Raw genomic sequence first — 19,457 nt, 5'->3', positions numbered from 1 at the left:
CCCTCTCACTAAAGCTGCAGCCCCCCCCCCCCCCTTCCTCTCCTTGCTCTTAATAGCGAATTTGCAATCATGCACTGCAGATCAAGCAGGAGCCAGCAGGAAGATTAAAAAGGCTGCCGATGATCTGGAGCAAAAAAAAAAACAGGTCACCACAAACGGGTGGCACTTCTCAGCCCGGCGTCGACACTGCTGCGTAATGAGCTCCTGCAGGACGCAGAGGACGAGCTGCAGCAGCGACGCAACGCAGGACAACGACAGGAAGGACAGGAAAGGACAGGAAAGGACACGCTGCTGATAGATAGACATGCTGAGAGCAGCCTCAGGTCGCCATCTCTCTGCACTGACATGACGACTCATCACTGATCCTTTAACTTTTAATTCAAACTTCACGTGTCCAGATTTCTGCCTCCATGTTTCAGACTTTAAACTGCCTTTAAACATCAACTATATCTGTCTTTTTGTCATCACACCAGTCACCTAATAAAGACAAAGATGCACGTTTTTTAAATCAAATAAAGACGAGAGCAGGGGGATCTGTTGCAGAGTGTGCAGTTCCTTAAAGTGGCCACTAGGTGAAGCATCATATTTCACTGATATCTTTAATTGATGACAAGATTCATGAGATCATGACCAAGAGGGAGAGGGGGGAGAGGAGGAAGGGGGGCTACACGGGTGTATCCACAGCTCTCAGGGTGAATAAATCACGTTACTTCACTACCTGTGCTGAATGTGGAAAACGACGACAGGTAAAAAAAAAAAAAGAACATTTGAAGGAGCAACGAGGCGACCTCTTTTCATCCTGCAGCTCACTAACAGGTCATCCATTGTGCAAAGAGAGAAAAAAAGAGTTTCATCTGAATGTCACGTGTGCAAAAAAAGAAAAGAAAAAAGAGTCGACCATATGGCGAACCCCGGAGCCAACAGCTCAAAGCGCCGCGTTTCAGGTTTCAGACGTGAAAAGAAGTGAATTTAAAGAAACGTGTTTTTTTTTTTTTTTTCAAACTGCAGCCGCTGCAGATCGACACCAGCAGCACATTCATCATCTCTGACTCCTCTTTCTTCCTCCTCCTCCCCCTCTTTTTCTCTCTTTCTCTCTCTGGCATCTTTCAAACGCTGCAGAGCCTCCTGATTGGCCGGCTGACAGGCTTGGTGATAAGGGGGGCGTGGAGAGGCAGCCAATCCCGTGCTCACACCGTCTACCGGCCCCCTCCTCCTCCTCCTTTAAAAAAATAAAAACCTTCCATGAATATTCACCCGCCTGTATCATAACGCCCCCCCCTCCCCCCCTCGTCGTCCTCACCCAGAATCCTCCCCTCTGAGATTTAAATCTGCTCCCGCCCTCCCCCGCCTCCTCCTTCCTCTTTCTTATGTAGAAGAAGAACAGCAGCCTCTTGCAACATGGAGGGACGGCAGCTTGCTTTGTGTCGCTAACACAATGGACTCCCAACACCTCCCCCCTCCCTCCCCCTCTCCTCTCCTCCCTCCTCCTCCCTCTCTCCTCTCCTCCCTCCTCCTCCCTCTCTCCTCTCCTCCCTCCTCCTCCCTCTCTCCTCTCCTCCCTCCTCCTCCCTCTGCAGATTTTTGGGTTGCAGTGCTGCAGCCTCTATCAGCTCAGACTATAAATAACTCGGCAGCCATCTTATCTTTTCTTTTTTTTATTGTTGTAACCCTGTGGAGGAGGGAGGAGGAGGGGGGGAGGGGGGGAGGATGAGGGAGGAGGGAGACTAATCATGAGGGTTACATTACAGACAAAATTAGTCTCAGGCCTCGAATCTTTTAAAGCTAAACTGAGCTGTTAGGACGAGTAATGAAGTTTCTCTGTTTAGTCCGGTTGGTTTCCGTTACATTGTCAGGATGGAAGATGTTTAAAATCCTCCAGCCTCCTCGTATTTATTCAGAGTGAGCTGATGTGAGAACGCAGCAGGATATAATCAGGAGAATTCACCTGGAGCCAGTGGGAGGGGAGAAGTAACCTTTATAATCAGTGCCTGACTATAGACTGTCTGCACGCCACCGCTTTATTATTTGTTTGGACCAGAGAAGGTAGGCGCTTTTAAGGCCCCCCCCCCCACACGGCCGTTTTGGACGTTTTAAACACTAGGGGGCAGAGTTACATACTGCTCCTTTAAAAAGTGCTAACGGTGTTTAAATATATTTTGACTGGATGTATAGAGAAACAGACGAATAACAACACTTCAAAAAGTACAGCCTCATTATGTAACGCTTTTTGGAAAAACAGCTGCTGTGATTTGGTGGGATATAAATAAAACTTCACTGAGGGACGTTTTAACATAATTTCTGTAAAGTGTATTTTATGCAGATCTCATATTTATTCAGTGTACATGGGTTCATACGAAAGCCTCCACTGCACACTCAGCTGTAACAGAAACAAAGATAACTGTGTTTGTGTGGTCACTGCTGCTTGTTGCGTTATAAATACTAGTCGGTATTAAGGGAACACAGCTCCACAGTGTTGAGATTTAGTCCTTGTGTTACAAAACACAAAAGCTGCAGCGAGGACTGAGTCACCTGCTCACAACGCTTCAGAGCTCTGATGTGTTCTGAGCTGCATCAATATTCACCTGATCTGTATGAAAATGTTACGAGATGTTCTGATTTTCCCTGCAGCCACAGAGAGAATCAGAACTCATTCAGGTTTTATTTTGGAGATTTAATGTTTCAGCAGGAATATTTTGATTATCTAAGCAAAATGGCACCGCAAGATTAAAGACTGAGATCGTTAAATTAGAGCTAAAAACATTGCAAGACTTAAGCACGAAGCAGAAACCTCAGAAGTGAAGCTAATGCTAAAGTGCAAAAACCTGCAGTTCCTCCAGTGTCCACTAGAGTCTGTCTCCTGCAGTGAGTCAGTCCCCATAGAGCTCTATGTTAAAATGTCCAACTTTACAGCTGCAGTTCCTCCAGTGTCCACTAGAGTCTGTCTCCTGCAGTGAGTCAGTCCCCATAGAGCCCCATGTTAAAATGTCTAACTTTACAGCTGCAGTTCCTCCAGTGTCCACTAGAGTCTGTCTCCTGCAGTGAGTCAGTCCCCATAGAGCTCCATGTTAAAATGTCTAACTTTACAGCTGCAGTTCCTCCAGTGTCCACTAGAGTCTGTCTCCTGCAGTGAGTCAGTCCCCATAGAGCTCTATGTTAAAATGTCCAACTTTACAGCTGCAGTTCCTCCAGTGTCCACTAGAGTCTGTCTCCTGCAGTGAGTCAGTCCCCATAGAGCTCCATGTTAAAATGTCTAACTTTACAGCTGCAGTTCCTCCAGTGTCCACTAGAGTCTGTCTCCTGCAGTGAGTCAGTCCCCATAGAGCCCCATGTTAAAATGTCTAACTGTACAGCTGCAGTTCCTCCAGTGTCCACTAGAGTCTGTCTCTTGCAGTGAGTCAGTCCCCATAGAGCCCCATGTTAAAATGTCTAACTTTGGTCGACTGCTTCCTTATTAAGTTAGCATCATTATATGTCACACTCAGCTTTGCAAACACAACAGTCACAATAACACAAACTCTACTTTGGTTACTAACGAGTTGAGGAAGCAGAAGCTCAGCAACATCTTCGGGGACTACGAGGTAAAAATACAGATTTTCTAAAAGGAATTTGGTGGATTTATAAAGAGCGATTAAACCTCCTGCTTCTGGTTTTAAAAAAATGGAAAACAAAACTACGGAGTCCCTTAAGTTTCAAAAGGTGGAAACAAAATGTTGTGCATATGTTAGCGAACAAGTTAGAGAACTCGAGGGAACCAGATATTTACTTGAGATATTTTTTTTAACTTTTTGGGACTTCAGGGACTCCGTAGAAAACAGAAGAGCTGGCAGACTGAACCTTTCTAAATAAACTAGTGATGTCCAGAAAGAGAAGTGTGCGTAGTGTGTAATGTCAATAAGGAAGTGATATCAGAAAATGCAAACAACTTTAACTGAGAGTAAAAAACGACAGAAAAACCAAATTATAACTTCTCCACTGAACTGTCTTTTAGTGTTGAAGTCAAGAAGACCACAGGAACCGAAACCAGAGTGCTCCGAGACCGAGACAAGACCAAGACCTTTAGGGATCGAGACTGATGAACTCAAGTGATTTGTTCTTTTAGAAAGAGGCGTTTTCCTTCTAATCAGCCGATCAGTGGCGGTCTTGATTTAAAATACGGAGTCCGAGTAAAAATGTTTTAGATTCCCAGACGAGATCGAGACCCGTCTTGACACCGATACCGTTTTCGAGTACCACAACACTAAGAGACTCTAAGAAATGTACTCACCCTCCTTCAACTTGAGGAACGATCTCCTTCACTGGATGTCATGAAGCTAAATACGTTGTTTCCTAACTTAAAACGAAGACGTGATCAGGATGCTAACCGCCACGCCGTTAGCATGAAGCTAACAAACTAGCTCTCTCTCTCTCCCTCATGAAAATGATTTTGATTCCGAGACCTTCAAAAATGTTGAGTACTAAACACTACTGCCTCTAACAAGAAGATTAAACTGATCAGCACACGGCTTCCCTCGAGCTTCAGACTTTTATTCAAACATTTAACAAACAAAAATAAAGAAAAACAATCTGCATATTCAACTTGTGAGGACAGTGATCAGAGACACGGCCGTCTGACGCGTCATCTGTCTGCACGCTCAGACGCTCGGAGACTTAGAGGAGGAGGAGTCGTACCAGTGACATCATCACTCTGCGGGTGTCTTAACGAGTCGCACACACACTCCCAGAGAAGTTAGCATTGATTATTTCACATCCCCTCTCGTCTGTTGTTCTGGTGCTTCACTTCCTGAACTCTTCACTCTGAGCCTCCCTGAAGTGTGGTGCTTTTATTTTGAAGGAGCCTCCTGTTTAACTTAAATACTATAAATAAGCGGTTTGTGGAGCAGCCAAAGAAAACCTTCATGGATAGAAATGTTTCTGTTCCTCCGCTGTGAGAAGGCCCGGAGAGAAACAGCGGCTGGGCGGTCGAGCTGGTCTGCAGGTCTTCTCGTCTGGTTCTTCACCGACGGTGGAGTGTGAGCGAGGTTCAAACACGTTTTCTTCTGTAGAGATGGGCGAGGGAGGGATTGACGACGGAGCGGCCGTCTTCTTAGTCCAGCGATAAACTGAAAGAAACACGGAGAGATATAATTAATTTAGTGACATCATCGTCATCATCATCGTGTTCCTGTGGTCAGTGTGAAGATGGCTACACAGGAGACACTTTCATTTTTCTGCTCCTGCATCACAAAGCGCATGATCGCACGCTGGCTGTCCACTCTGCATCCGTTAAATTATTTTATTTTCTACTCTGTGAACTTCAGTTTCCCCTTTAAACTATCTGACAACTAGTGCCTTTATTTTGAAGGTAGATAAACTGAAGTGTGGTGCTTTTATTTTGAAGGTGGACAAACTGAAGTGTGGTAATTTTATTTTGAAGTTTGTCCTCCTTTAAAATAAAAACACCACACTTCAGTTTGTCATCCTTCAAAATAAAAGCACCACACTTAAAGTTTTTCTGCCTTCAAAATAAAAGCAGGAAACGCTGTTTGACACAGCTAGGTGAAAAAAAAAGGGGGGGGGGGGGGGTCGGGGGTCACACTTACTTGAAGCTGTCTCTGTCCTGCAGGTTGAGCACCAGGCTGTCAGCACTCAGGTACACTTTGTTTTGGGACTGCGCCACCTGCAGGTCAAACACACACACACACACACACACACACACACACACACACACACACACACACACACACACACACACACACACACACACACACACACACACACACACACACAGTGAGAGAGAGAACACACAGGTGGGAAGTTCCTCAGCGAGCAGCCCGCTCCCCGCAGCTCGCTCTCTGCAGCCGAGCACAATGGGAGCATTGTCGGAGCTCCAACACTGAGCTGATTCAGAGCGCGGCGAGCGAGCAGGCCCGCGTACAGGAAACACACACGCCACCGCCAGGCTCAGATGACGTGACTGCGAGCTAAAGAGGGAGAGCGTTACCCTCTGCTGCGAGGTCACGACCTCTTCCTGCTGTAATCAATATGAAAACGTCCTTCAGACTCGCTGCTCTCACACTTCAATAAATCTTTAGTCATAACCAGCTGGCGCTCACACGTTTCCAAAACCTAAACATCGGATTTAAAGGAACATGACAGAATCCTTTCAGGGTCGTATTATCGGGTCTTTGTGGCTAAAAGTTGGGAAATCACTCGTCCAGATCGTTTCATCCGGCAGCGGTGAAACCGGCCGACCCGACACAATCAAAGTGTTTCCACTCGAAGTTGTTGTTCCTTCTAACTTTAGATTCTGGATCTGAATCCTGAATGATCTGGATTCGTTTGGACCAGAGAAAGTAGGCGGTTTGGACTTGCCCGCTTCCATCGCTGCAACACCTGTTGGTTTGACCTGATAACTGCTCTCATATCTGACAAACCGAGGGGCGTCCAAAACGGTGTGTGTGTGTGTGTGTGTGTGGGGGGGGGGGGGGTGTTTTAAAACTGCCTACCTTCTTTCCTTAATGTCTGATTATATAGTAAGGTCACTTCATCATCTCACTTTCTACACATCTCACTGATTGGACCTTTAAAGTTACACGTCATTGACATCTGATGACATCACTTCCTGTTCATAACGTTCAGAGGATTTAATAAAGATTTTAAATTGAGTGAAACTTTCTGCTTCACATGAATCAAACTGATTCAAAGAGATATTTATGACCTCATGAAGCCTCAGGGTTCCTCTTGATGTCTCTGTTTGATTCATGCTCATCTGGCGCCCCCTGGTGGGCTTCACTGGGAATGACACCCTGAAGTTACCGAGCTGTGGCTCTGCTCTTTTTAGGAGTTAGCAGAGAGTTTCAGCAAACCATATCACTCCTGTCCTGGCTTCTCTGCACTGGCTCCCTATACAGTCTAGAATAGAATTCAAGATCCTTCTTCTCACCTACAAAACTCTAAATGGCCAGGCACCATCTTACCTGAAGGAGCTACTAGTGCTGTACTGTCCCTCGAGAGCGTTGCGGTCCCGGAGTGCAGGCCTGCTGGTGGTACCTACAGTCTCCAAGTGTACTATGGGGGGTAAAGCCTTCAGTTATCGGGCCTACTAGTGGTACCTACAGTCTCCAAGTGTACTATGGGGGGTAAAGCCTTCAGTTATCGGGCTCCTCTCCTCTGGAACTGCCTTCCAGCCGGGGTCCGGGAGGCAGACACAGTCTGTATTTTTAAGAATAGACTTAAAACTTTCCTTTTTGATAAATCTTATAGTTAGGGCTGGTGCTGGTGTAGACCAGCTCTTAGTTATGCTGCTATAGGCTTAGACTACTGGGGGAACTGGCACCCTGAGCTCCTCTCTCTCTCTCTCTCTCTCTCTCTCTCTCTCTGCATATACAGTACATCATATTACTGCATGTATCTATCTGTAAATCTCAGCCACTAACCACCTGCTTTCCTGGGAGCTCTTGAGCTCTCCTAGGCTCCTCAAGATCGTCGGTCGACGGCCTGCCAGAACAACCCCCACCCCACTGGATTGTTGATGGACGGCTTGCCTCCCCCCACCCCCTTGCTCTCTATCCCTCTTCCTGCATTTTATCCCATCTCTCCCCCTATCCCCTTCTAAGCCCGGTGCAGTCTAGACCTGTGAAGACTGTTTCGTCATGAGCCGGGGATCCGGCCGAAGATTTCTGCCTTTTAATAAGGCAGATTTTTCTTTTGCTGCTTTGCTAAAGTGCTCATGATGGATAGACCAGATCTTTGTAACATAACAATGAGTAAGGTCTTTTACCTGCTTTTTGTAACATAACAATAAGTAAGGTCTTTTACCTGCTTTATGTAACATAACAATGAGTAAGGTCTTTTACCTGCTTTATGTAACATAACAATGAGTAAGGTCTTTTACCTGCTTTTTGTAACATAACAATGAGTAAGGTCTTTTACCTGCTTTATGTAACATAACAATAAGTAAGGTCTTTTACCTGCTTTATGTAACATAACAATGAGTAAGGTCTTTTACCTGCTTTATATAACATAACAATGAGTAAGGTCTTTTACCTGCTTTTTGTAACATAACAATGAGTAAGGTCTTTTACCTGCTTTATGTAACATAACAATGAGTAAGGTCTTTTACCTGCTTTATATAACATAACAATGAGTAAGGTCTTTTACCTGCTTTTAGTAACATAACAATGAGTAAGGTCTTTTACCTGCTTTATGTAACATAACAATAAGTAAGGTCTTTTACCTGCTTTATATAACATAACAATGAGTAAGGTCTTTTACCTGCTTTATGTAACATAACAATGAGTAAGGTCTTTTACCTGCTTTATGTAACATAACAATGAGTAAGGTCTTTTACCTGCTTTTTGTAACATAACAATGAGTAAGGTCTTTTACCTGCTTTATGTAACATAACAATGAGTAAGGTCTTTTACCTGCTTTATGTAACATAACAATGAGTAAGGTCTTTTACCTGCTTTATGTAACATAACAATGAGTAAGGTCTTTTACCTGCTTTTTGTAACATAACAATGAGTAAGGTCTTTTACCTGCTTTATGTAACATAACAATGAGTAAGGTCTTTTACCTGCTTTATGTAACATAACAATGAGTAAGGTCTTTTACCTGCTTTATGTAACATAACAATGAGTAAGGTCTTTTACCTGCTTTATGTAACATAACAATGAGTAAGGTCTTTTACCTGCTTTATGTAACATAACAATGAGTAAGGTCTTTTACCTGCTTTATGTAACATAACAATGAGTAAGGTCTTTTACCTGCTTTATGTAACATAACAATGAGTAAGGTCTTTTACCTGCTTTATGTAACATAACAATGAGTAAGGTCTTTTACCTGCTTTTTGTAACATAACAATGAATAAGGTCTTTTACCTGCTTTTTGTAACATAACAATGAGTAAGGTCTTTTACCTGCTTTTTGTAACATAACAATGAGTAAGGTCTTTTACCTGCTTTATGTAACATAACAATGAGTAAGGTCTTTTACCTGCTTTATATAACATAACAATGAGTAAGGTCTTTTACCTGCTTTATGTAACATAACAATGAGTAAGGTCTTTTACCTGCTTTGTGTAACATAACAATGAGTAAGGTCTTTTACCTGCTTTTTGTAACATAACAATAAGTAAGGTCTTTTACCTGCTTTATATAACATAACAATGAGTAAGGTCTTTTACCTGCTTTATGTAACATAACAATGAGTAAGGTCTTTTACCTGCTTCTTGTAAGTGTCTCGAGATAACACTTGTTATGAGTTGACGCTATACAAATAAAAACTTAATGATTGATTGATTGATTGATGTGTGGTATGAAGACGTTATGTACAAGAGGTCACCGTGCTGAGGCCTGGTTAGTCCTGGAGCAGTGTGACCGCAGTCCAGCGGGGGGGGAATGGGGGGGAGGCATCCAGCAAGGTGGAGCGTGATGTTGTGACGCTTTACGCACGTTGGGATTGTTTTGGAAACTGCAGAAGAAGAAGTGAAGCTGTGCAGAGAGAGAGAGAGAGTTACAGGTGAAGGTGTTTTTTTTACCGTCTTGGCGATGTTCTGCGCCGCCCGGATCTTCCTGAGTTTCAGGTAGCCTGGATTCTTCGTCACAGCCTCGCCCAGCTGACACACACACACACACACACACACACACACACACACACACACACACACACACACACACACACACACACACACACACACACACACACACACACACATTTAAACTGTTAGTGTGTCTGCAGGAGATTATTGTTACAAACTGAAACAAAGCGCTAAGCGAGCGTGACCCGAGGCAGCAGGCTGAGCCGGTCCTCGCCATCAAAGCTGCGGGCGTGGCGCCGCCGCCGCTCAGCTTTAATATTCTCACGCTTGTTGACAGGCGGAGAGATTAATTAACACATACTTTCATGAAGTGTTTGTTTAAGTGTTTCTTCAGAGAAGGCCGAGGCCGAGGAGGGTTCACCTCGGGACAGAGGGACGATGGCGTTTTTAAAAGCTTCATTAGATTCTAATAAATCACTTTAATGACCGACTCACATCTAAAAACACAACAGGCTCAACGCACGCCACTACGCACGCCGCCTAAGTTTTAGCATGAAGCTAACAAACTAGCTAAACTAAGTTGTCCATCTCTGAGAGAGTGAGTGATCAGACTTATTTTACTTTTTTAATCTCTGGATGAAGAGAGTCTGCGAGTTGCTGGTAGCTCAGCCCCCCATGTGTAGATGTCTGTAGTCCTCCAAGCGGGCGGACCGGGTTCGAATCCGACCTGTGGTTCCTTTTCTCAACATGTCATCTCTCTCTCGTAGTAAAAACATTTTGTCGTTTCCTGCAGCAGCTGTCACGGCCTGCACTGGAATGAGCCTGGAATGAGCCTGGAATGAGCCTGGAATGAGCCTGGAATGAGCTGCAGGCCCCCCCGCGTCTTTACATGTCGTCACCGTGCATGTTCGCCAGGCGTCCCGGCTGCATCGGGCGCCGTTTAGCTTCCTTAAGTGATCTTTCTGCTCGAGTTCATCACAGACATGTAAACCTTCTGTTCAGACAGAGACGCCCCGAGGACACTCTGGCTGCTCTCAACGCCGTTTCCTTCGTGTGGAGTTATAAACTCTGACAGATTCTAGTTCAAATCTAAAGATTCAGAAAAACGTTTGAAATATCACAGCATCAAAAATACAAGTCTCAGGAACTTTTCTGTTTTAATTATGAAAAATGGAAACACCTGCACACTGTCTACAGCGCAGAGAGCGGGACAGCTGGAGAGAGACAGGAAGCGCTCAGAGGAGAGAGTGGGGGGCCGGATTCAAACCCACTACGACCTCTGTACATGGAGGGAGCGTCCTAACTGCTGCAGTAGCCTGTCCTCGTATTTATTCTGTAAGGATGATGTCACTTCCTGTCTGTCTGTTTTGACCTTTTTAAAACGTTCAATCAGAGAATTTCAAAAAGATTGAACATGTTGAGAGAATCAAACTGATTCAAAGAGATATTTATGACCTCATGAAGCCTCAGGGTTCCTCTTGATGTCTCTGTTTGATTCATGCTCATGTGGCGCCCCCTGGTGGGCTTCACTGTGAATGACACCCTGAAGTTACCGAGCTGTGGCTCTGCTCTCTTTAGGAGAGGAAACACTTTGATCCAGCGTGGATTATGTTGCAGACATTACAGGATGAACAAACTCAAGACTTTTTTTTTTTTTACGTTTAGAGCCAAAAACATTTTAAATCAGACGCATGTTGAGATTAACCTCTAACGGTAAAGGAAGGTCATCGATTGTAATGAAGAATAACGATCAGTAGTGGTCGAGAGAGAGCGATAGAGAGAGAGAGAGAGAGATAGTGGCCCTTCCCGATTAGCCACAGTTCAGTAGTCAGTTCTTTTCAGTAGGAGTTTCAGTATACTGAACTCTCGTGGTCATTCAGTGGTCATTTTTTGGGTCCACCTCAGTATACTGAACATTTCAGTATGGATACTAACTTCCGGGTTTCATGCAGTATGGATCGGATGCGTGCTTTCAAGAAATGAATTGTATTTTACCCACAATGCTGTGCGAAATTAAACGTAAATCGTCACTTCACGTCCACCTCCAAATCAAAACAAACGAGCGTGGATTAATTTAATCATTTTTTATCTAGAGTTAAAGTCCCGTCTGAAATCACTACTTTTAATTAACAACAGAAAATATAAGAAATATCTGCATTATTATAAAACCTTTCCCCCTCTATTTAAATAATGATTTCACTATTTAAATGTGTCTTTATTGGTTTATTTTATATTCTGTATATTACTGTCTTTCATTTGTTCTTTATGTACTGTATGTTATTTAGTTATTTAATCTTTTACTTGATTTACATTGTGATATTGTTTTTTGTTTACCTGACTGTATATGAGCATTACTCTTCTTGAATAAAGATAAACAAAACAATAAAAAAACGGGTGAATGCGGCCGGTTCGGGTAACGTAAATGATGTCACTTCCATACTGAATGAATCAGACGAAGTAGGAACAAATATCTGCCTACTGAACAGTAGGTACTAAACAGTATACAGCAGATAGTAGGTACTAAACAGTATACAGCACAGATAGTACGTACTAAACAGTATACAGCAGATAGTAGGTACTAAACAGTATACAGCAGATAGTACGTACTAAACAGTATACAGCAGATAGTAGGTACTAAACAGTATACAGCACAGATAGTACGTACTAAACAGTATACAGCACAGATAGTACGTACTAAACAGTATACAGCAGATAGTAGGTACTAAACAGTATACAGCAGATAGTACGTACTAAACAGTATACAGCAGATAGTACGTACTAAACAGTATACAGCACAGATAGTACGTACTAAACAGTATACAGCAGATAGTAGGTACTAAACAGTATACAGCACAGATAGTACGTACTAAACAGTATACAGCAGATAGTAGATACTAAACAGTATACAGCAGATAGTACGTACTAAACAGTATACAGCAGATAGTACGTACTAAACAGTATACAGCACAGATAGTACGTACTAAACAGTATACAGCAGATAGTAGGTACTAAACAGTATACAGCACAGATAGTACGTACTAAACAGTATACAGCAGATAGTAGATACTAAACAGTATACAGCAGATAGTAGGTACTAAACAGTATACAGCAGATAGTAGGTACTAAACAGTATACAGCAGATAGTACGTACTAAACAGTATACAGCACAGATAGTACGTACTAAACAGTATACAGCAGATAGTACGTACTAAACAGTATACAGCACAGATAGTACGTACTAAACAGTATACAGCACAGATAGTACGTACTAAACAGTATACAGCACAGATAGTACGTACTAAACAGTATACAGCAGATAGTAGGTACTAAACAGGATACAGCAGATAGTACGTACTAAACAGTATACAGCAGATAGTACGTACTAAACAGTATACAGCAGATAGTACGTACTAAACAGTATACAGCACAGATAGTACGTACTAAACAGTATACAGCAGATAGTACGTACTAAACAGTATACAGCAGATAGTACGTACTAAACAGTATACAGCACAGATAGTACGTACTAAACAGTATACAGCAGATAGTACGTACTAAACAGTATACAGCAGATAGTAGGTACTAAACAGTAAACAGCAGATAGTACGTACTAAACAGTATACAGCAGATAGTACGTACTAAACAGTATACAGCACAGATAGTACGTACTAAACAGTATACAGCACAGATAGTAGGTACTAAACAGTATACAGCAGATAGTAGGTACTAAACAGTATACAGCAGATAGTAGATACTAAACAGTATACAGCAGATAGTAGATACTAAACAGTATACAGCACAGATAGTACGTACTAAACAGTATACAGCAGATAGTAGGTACTAAACAGTATACAGCAGATAGTAGGTACTAAACAGTATACAGCACAGATAGTAGGTACTGACTACTGACAGATTGAAGAGGTACTTGATTAAAACGTCCTCTTACCATCTTGGCCGCCTCAGCTTCTCCCTCAGCCTGGATGATTTTATGTCTCTGGTCCTGTTTGGCCTTCTCCACGTAGAACTGAGCTCGCTGCGCCTCCTGCTGGGCTGGAGAGGAACAACAGAGAGTGGGATTAACCTTTGACCTTTAGCTTCACACAAACTAACTAAAGTTCAGAATAAAGATCACATGTTTGTGCACGGTACAGTGTGAGTGTGCCCTCCGTAAGGCGTGATGGCGTGCTGGATTGCGCCCTGCAGAAGGTCAGAATCCAGCAAGTCTCCTCTCCGCCGTACTCACCGACTTGTTTGGCCTCCACGGCGGCCGTGTACTCTCGGCTGAAGCTCAGCTCGGTGATGGCCACGTCGTCCAGGATGATGTTGAAGTCTTTGGCTCGCTCAAAGAGCTCTCTGCGGATCAGCAGCGACACCTGCGGGGTGGGAAACGCAGGACGTGGAAGACGACGGCGACAAATCGGTCTGAACGATTAGATTTTAGAACCGCCGTCGTTTGTTACCTGAGCTCGCTGCGTGATCAGCTGCGAGGCGTTGAACTTGGCCACCACGCTCTTCAGCACCTCGTTGGCGATGGACGGCAGCACGCGCTCGTCGTAGTCCTGCCCCAGCGTCTGGTAAAGGACGGGCAGGTTGGAGGCCAGCGGACGGGACAGAACCCTCAGAGCGATGCTGACCATCTGAAGATCTGAGAGGAAAACCGGAGACACAAACGAGACATCTGTTTACAGCTGCTGGGCGTGGTCAGAGGACGGGGTGGCGTTCTGAGAAACACACGACCTGACACACTCCGACCGATCCTGGACCTCACGGAGGTCAACAACGACAACATCCAATCAGAGCTTAGGAGTGATGCTTGTATGGAGAGTCTGGAAGGTTTTTACAACTCGTCAGCGCCCTCTGGTGGACAAACTCGATATGACCTTTAAATGCCAGTTTGATTACATGATTCAGGCATTTAAAGGGTTAAATTCCTGATAATTATTCAATATTTGATAGTTTTGAGCAGGGCTGGAGTTGTTTAAGAGATTTATGCAAAAAAAAAAAAAAAAAAAAAAATATCAATCTGTTCTACTTTTATAGCAGTTTTTGTAAATTGGACATTTTCGCCCTCCAATGTCCAAACAGGGAACTACACTTTAAATCTGATGCTACACAAAAACTAACAATGCATCAAAGTCAATATTTTGGATAATCTTTGACATATCCAAGACTGATTTAAAAAAAATCCCCAGCCACCAAATATTTGTTTTATGGAAAATAACTCATTTTTGTGTTTTTTTCTTCATAAATAACAACAGTGACATCAAGTAATCAAACTGGCATTTAAAGGGTTAAATTCCTAAAAATTATTGAATGTTTGGTAGTTTTGAGCTGGGCTGAAGTTGTTTAAGAGATTTATGCAGAAAAAAGTAGAAAAAAAATATCAGTCTGTTCTATTTTTATATCAGTTTTTTGGAAGTGGACATTTTTTGTCCTTAGTGACTTCAGAGGGTCGTAAACAAACATTTTACCAAATGGACAGAAATGTCCATAATCATGCATGACAGCGACAAAAACGTCTCCTCCTTACTTTAACTCTCTGATCCAGGTCTACACTCCCCCCCCCCCCCCCACTACACTCTGCCAATGAAAGGCGTCTGATCCAACCTTCACAACAGGGTCCTAAGTCTCTGACTAGACTCTTCTCCTCTGTCGCCCCCCGGTGGTGGAATGAACTTCCAAACTCCATGTGATCTGCAGAGTCCCTCTGCACCTTTAAGAAAAAGCTAAAGACCCAGCTCTTTCATGAATACCTACTAACTTAATGATGATGGTCTCCATATTATTGATGATGATGATGGTAGTGACGATGGTTTTTGTTTGATAACGACGACTTATAAGATGGTTTCTATACTGATTAGAGCTCTCAAGAACTGCCCTCAATGTTGTGCTTTGCCTCTGGTCACTTCCTGTCAGCACCTGTGTGTCCAATCAGACTCAAAGCTGATCGTTTGCTCTTACTCACATTGTTCCCTTTTTTCTAGATCCTTGCTTGTGTTGTTCTTACTCTCTGATGTACGTCGCTTTGGATAAAAGAGTCTGCTAAGTGAATTGTAGAATTGTAGAATGAGGGTTAAAAATGTTTCTCCTGCAGGTTTTGAAGTTTTGAGTCTCGGGGGTTTTCTGACCTTTGCTTCCAGTGAGAGAGGAGATCTTTCGGGGTCTGGCTCTGATGTCGTAGATGATGGGGTACTGGAACCAGGGTATCCTGAAAAACAACAAACAAACAAACAAACACACTCAGACTCTAACTGGGGGGGGGGGTCTGTGATGAGAACGAATCTGAAGTTTAAACTTTAAAGTGTCCTCAGTGTTTTAAAGACGCCCCTGCTTAAAGATGAGCTGTGGAAACACGGATGAGCAGTGGCTCAGTCTGTGGGGACTGAGTTCAAATCCCGGTGAAGACAAAATCTGGAAATATAGGTCTGGTAGCTGCAGAGGTGCCAGTTCACTTCCTGAGCTCTTCTTCTTCTTCTTCTTAATACCAAACTCGTCTTTGTCTACTTCATGACATGTTTGAAGTTTTTCAACACACTGAGCACCATTTCTGATCTCTGACCGCAGCGCTCGCCTTTATAGCGGCCTCGTGCACCGACTGTCACGGCCGTGCGTCGTTCACAGCACCAGTTTTGAGAGCTGTGTTTTCACGATGCTTCATGTTGGTATTGTTCCCATCCTTCTTCTGTGGTGCTGTCGATGTGTTGTCAGGTCTCGGTGTGATGTTTAGACGGTCACCTCAGGTGTTTGTGAAGCGTGCGGCGTCGTACCTGAAGTGGAGTCCCTCCGCCAGCACCGTGTCCATCTGCATGCCCCCGATCCTGTTAAAGATGATCGCTCTCTGTCCTCCTTCAACTGAGGGAGACACACAAACATGTTCACGTCAGCAACCGCGGCTTGTTGTCCTGTTTTTCTTTATGCTAAGCTACTAGCTAAGCTAACTTTAAGCTAACTGCTATCAGTGTGTCGTTTTAGGCCCCGTGTCCATCTAGAGTTTTTTTCTGGAGCAGTAAAGCGCTGGCTGTGCAGACGGGAGTGTTTGCATGAAGCGTTTGTGCTCTGAGAAGAAAAACGCTGCACGTCCGTCCTGTCTCCATGACAACAGTCTGTTGATAACGCTCGCTGTATGACCTGCGCTGCTCCGTTACTTTTTATATATATCAAACATCTGCCGCTAACGTTCGCTTGTTGGACACGGGGTCTTGATGATGGTTACTGTTGTCATGTAGCCTGGCCAATGCAGGACACGTCAGACTCAACGAGGTCGAGCTGCGCAGTGTGTGTGTGTGTGTGTGTGTGTGTGCATGACTCAGCGTGTGTGTGTGTGTATGTGGAGCTCCCGCTGTGCGCTCACACGCCGTGCCTCTTGGCGTTCCACATCGCTGTAAATCCCAAACGCGGGTTACAGTAATGACCACTGAACTTTATAAAGGCGCTGTTGTGGAACTGCGACCTGTGAGTTGTTAAAGCGTGTAGTCTGAGCACTCTTGACCCCCCCCCCCCCCCAAAAGCTCCGCCCTCAGATTAACCGCCCTGATTGGTCAGTCTGCGGTCACCTCAAGAGCGGGTTAGGTGACCAGGAAACGCAATTGAAATAAACACAAGGTACATGCGCTCTAATGAAAGGATAAGCGCTCGATGATGACATCCCTCATCCCATTTACTCGCCCGTGCCCCGCCTATCCCGTGGACCAGAACAGCGTCGCCACCCTGAAGTTTCCACGCTCACCTGAGGCCGGGTCAGGTGATGCTGGATGTTCACAGTGTTTGAACTCTACCTGTGTATGTCGCCTCCTTCACGCCGTAAGCCAGAGCTCCTGCACCGAGCAGCAGTTTGAGACCCAGACCTGCTCCCCGAGGTCCTGATGACATCCTGCCTGCGATCTGCCGCAGCTGCTGCAGAAAACCCTGAAACACACACGAACCACTCTGAAGTCATGCCTCTTAAATGGTTATAACACAGACATGACGTGACAGTAACCATGCACACAACATCCACTGACGTCTCCCTGCAACTCAGCCAAGTCTGCATTCAGCTACCAAATAAATATACCATATGTGTGCAGATCCAGCCAAACTTCATTCTAAAAAAACACAATTTAATAGTTTATAAGCGCTTATGCTAATTAATCACATAGTAATACACAACTGATATCTGGCTTCAAGTCTTTGTGACTTATTTACAATTCGGTTGACAAACATCCCGCATAACTGAAGTAGTTTTAATAAAATATCAACATTTCCCTTCTTTTTTGCGCATAGGTCTGTACGTCAACCGTTAGTATTACATACGTGATTCAGACGCGACTCTCCGCATAACTAACGTGAATTGAAGAAGCTGAGCTGAGTGAAGTAACTTTAGATGTATGCCGAATTGAAGAGAAGAGTCTATAATTGTCTTTTCAAGTTGAAACAATTCATTTTAAAAGAGATTAGATGTGCTGATCGGCGAGGGAATATACATCTGAGGCATTTTCAGACGGACACTGGGCTCCCTGCAACAAGCAAACTCTTAACTCATCTGCAAGGCCGTTTGTTTGACTTTAACTTGAGGAAACCTTCATGTTTAGTGTCTCAGTTTATTTGACTTTCATGTTTCTGATCACAACTTTATTGACATGAACGTTAACTGTCACCTTACATCATTACCTGACTCACGTGTAAACCCTGTTATAACAAACTGGAGAGCAAAGAGCGGGAAACAGCAGCACGCGGAAATGTCACAGAAACGCATTTTCAAAATGAGTTAAAGTGCAGAAATACACTTACACCGGGCTCTTTATTCGCCATGCTTGTCCTCTCCGTCTGCTAGATATCCAGGTGAAGAAGAAAACCAAGGTCACGCGTGATGACGCACTTCCGTGTGCGCGGGGCACCATGGGAAATGTAGGATATCACCGAGGTAAAGCGAAGTGACTTTTTCTGTTCAGGAAACCCGCGTAAAATGATGCTTCTTCCATTAACTAGCACTTTTATTTTAAATAGGAAAACACTTCACAAACATAAACTCACATATAACACACTCACACGCAGTGGTGATTCTAGAGTCTGTTGGGGCCCTCGGCAAAAATTCATTGGGGGCCCCTCCAACCAGCATTCATCAGCATCGTGTCCCCACGCTTACTCCTCTTTCTCTCTTTCTTTCTTTAAATCCCAGACGGATATGTCCTCTTCATTTTCCTTAAATCACTTTTATTGACAAAGGTTTTCAACGGAGAGCGAGTTCTGTCAGATGGGGCCCCCTTAGGGAGGTTTCCTACTGTCGTTTCAAAATTTGCACATTTTGTGCTACTGCTGTGGTTTAAAGTTTGTCAGCGCCCCTTACTGGCCTGGGGCCCCCAAGCACTTGCCAGCCTTGCCTGTTGACAAGCAGCGCCTCTGTTACTCGATTTATTCACCAGTCAAAAGCACTTAATTTGTTTTTAATTAGATTACACTATCAGTTCTCTTTCATCCCGTTATGAGGGTTAGCTTCACCCCAACGTCAGTCGTAATTTTACAAAAGAAATCTGGTAATATGAAAAGTTCTCACATTTTAAAAACTTCTTCTTCATCGTCCATGAGAAACTTCTAGAGTCTGACTTTGGTTATAATTTAAATGTACCAGTTTCAAATAAATCCTGCAGTTGATCCATGAGAACAATTTATTAAAGAAGGTTTATTTATATTCTGTTTTAATGCAGCAGAAAGTCAAAATGGGTTCAGCTCCTCTATCACCTTCTTACAATTTCTCCCTCGTCAATTATTCATGACTCTCAAAATGTCGTTTTTGTTGAGTCTTAACGGGTAACATTGAAATATTGTCGTAGAAAAAGAACACAAGTTTGGATATGCAGCGATCAACATCTAAGAAGACAGATTAAAATATTATGTAGAACAATATTTAGCTCAGTCTCCCTCCTCTTCCCTACAAGTTTCCATGACCCCCCCCCCCCCCCCCC

General features: G+C 43.7%; 1 protein-coding gene across 1 annotated transcript; it reads right to left on the bottom strand.

The window, feature by feature from the left end:
• Positions 1-4,503: 4,503 nt before the first annotated feature.
• On the bottom strand, positions 4,504-18,409 carry LOC132978424 (prohibitin-2-like). The gene is made up of 10 exons (XM_061043648.1): positions 18,286-18,409; positions 17,295-17,424; positions 16,287-16,371; positions 15,648-15,727; positions 13,980-14,164; positions 13,763-13,892; positions 13,466-13,569; positions 9,520-9,597; positions 5,580-5,656; positions 4,504-5,099 (listed from the first exon to the last, which is right to left on the bottom strand). Exons 1-10 carry the CDS (start codon positions 18,304-18,306, stop codon positions 5,084-5,086), a joined length of 906 nt encoding a protein of 301 aa, XP_060899631.1. The 5' UTR covers positions 18,307-18,409; the 3' UTR covers positions 4,504-5,083.
• Between the last annotated feature and the right edge of the window lie 1,048 nt (positions 18,410-19,457).

This window comes from Labrus mixtus, chromosome 8, assembly GCF_963584025.1.
Source record: "Labrus mixtus chromosome 8, fLabMix1.1, whole genome shotgun sequence".
In the NCBI taxonomy this organism is placed as follows: domain Eukaryota; kingdom Metazoa; phylum Chordata; class Actinopteri; order Labriformes; family Labridae; genus Labrus; species Labrus mixtus.
The sequence above is the reverse complement of the archived record's forward strand: the minus strand, read 5'-3'. Positions and strand labels throughout refer to the sequence as shown.

What these genes read in the sequence shown, in the direction of transcription:
- LOC132978424 (XM_061043648.1), bottom strand. Translation starts at nt 18,306, where the DNA reads ATGGCGAATAAAGAGCCCGGT. An exon ending in TGGCGAATAAAGAGCCCGGT is followed by an intron (nt 17,425 to 18,285) that starts GTAAGTGTATTT and finishes TGTGTGTTTCAG; the next exon opens with GGTTTTCTGCAGCAGCTGCG. An exon ending in GAAGGAGGCGACATACACAG is followed by an intron (nt 16,372 to 17,294) that starts GTAGAGTTCAAA and finishes TGTCTCCCTCAG; the next exon opens with TTGAAGGAGGACAGAGAGCG.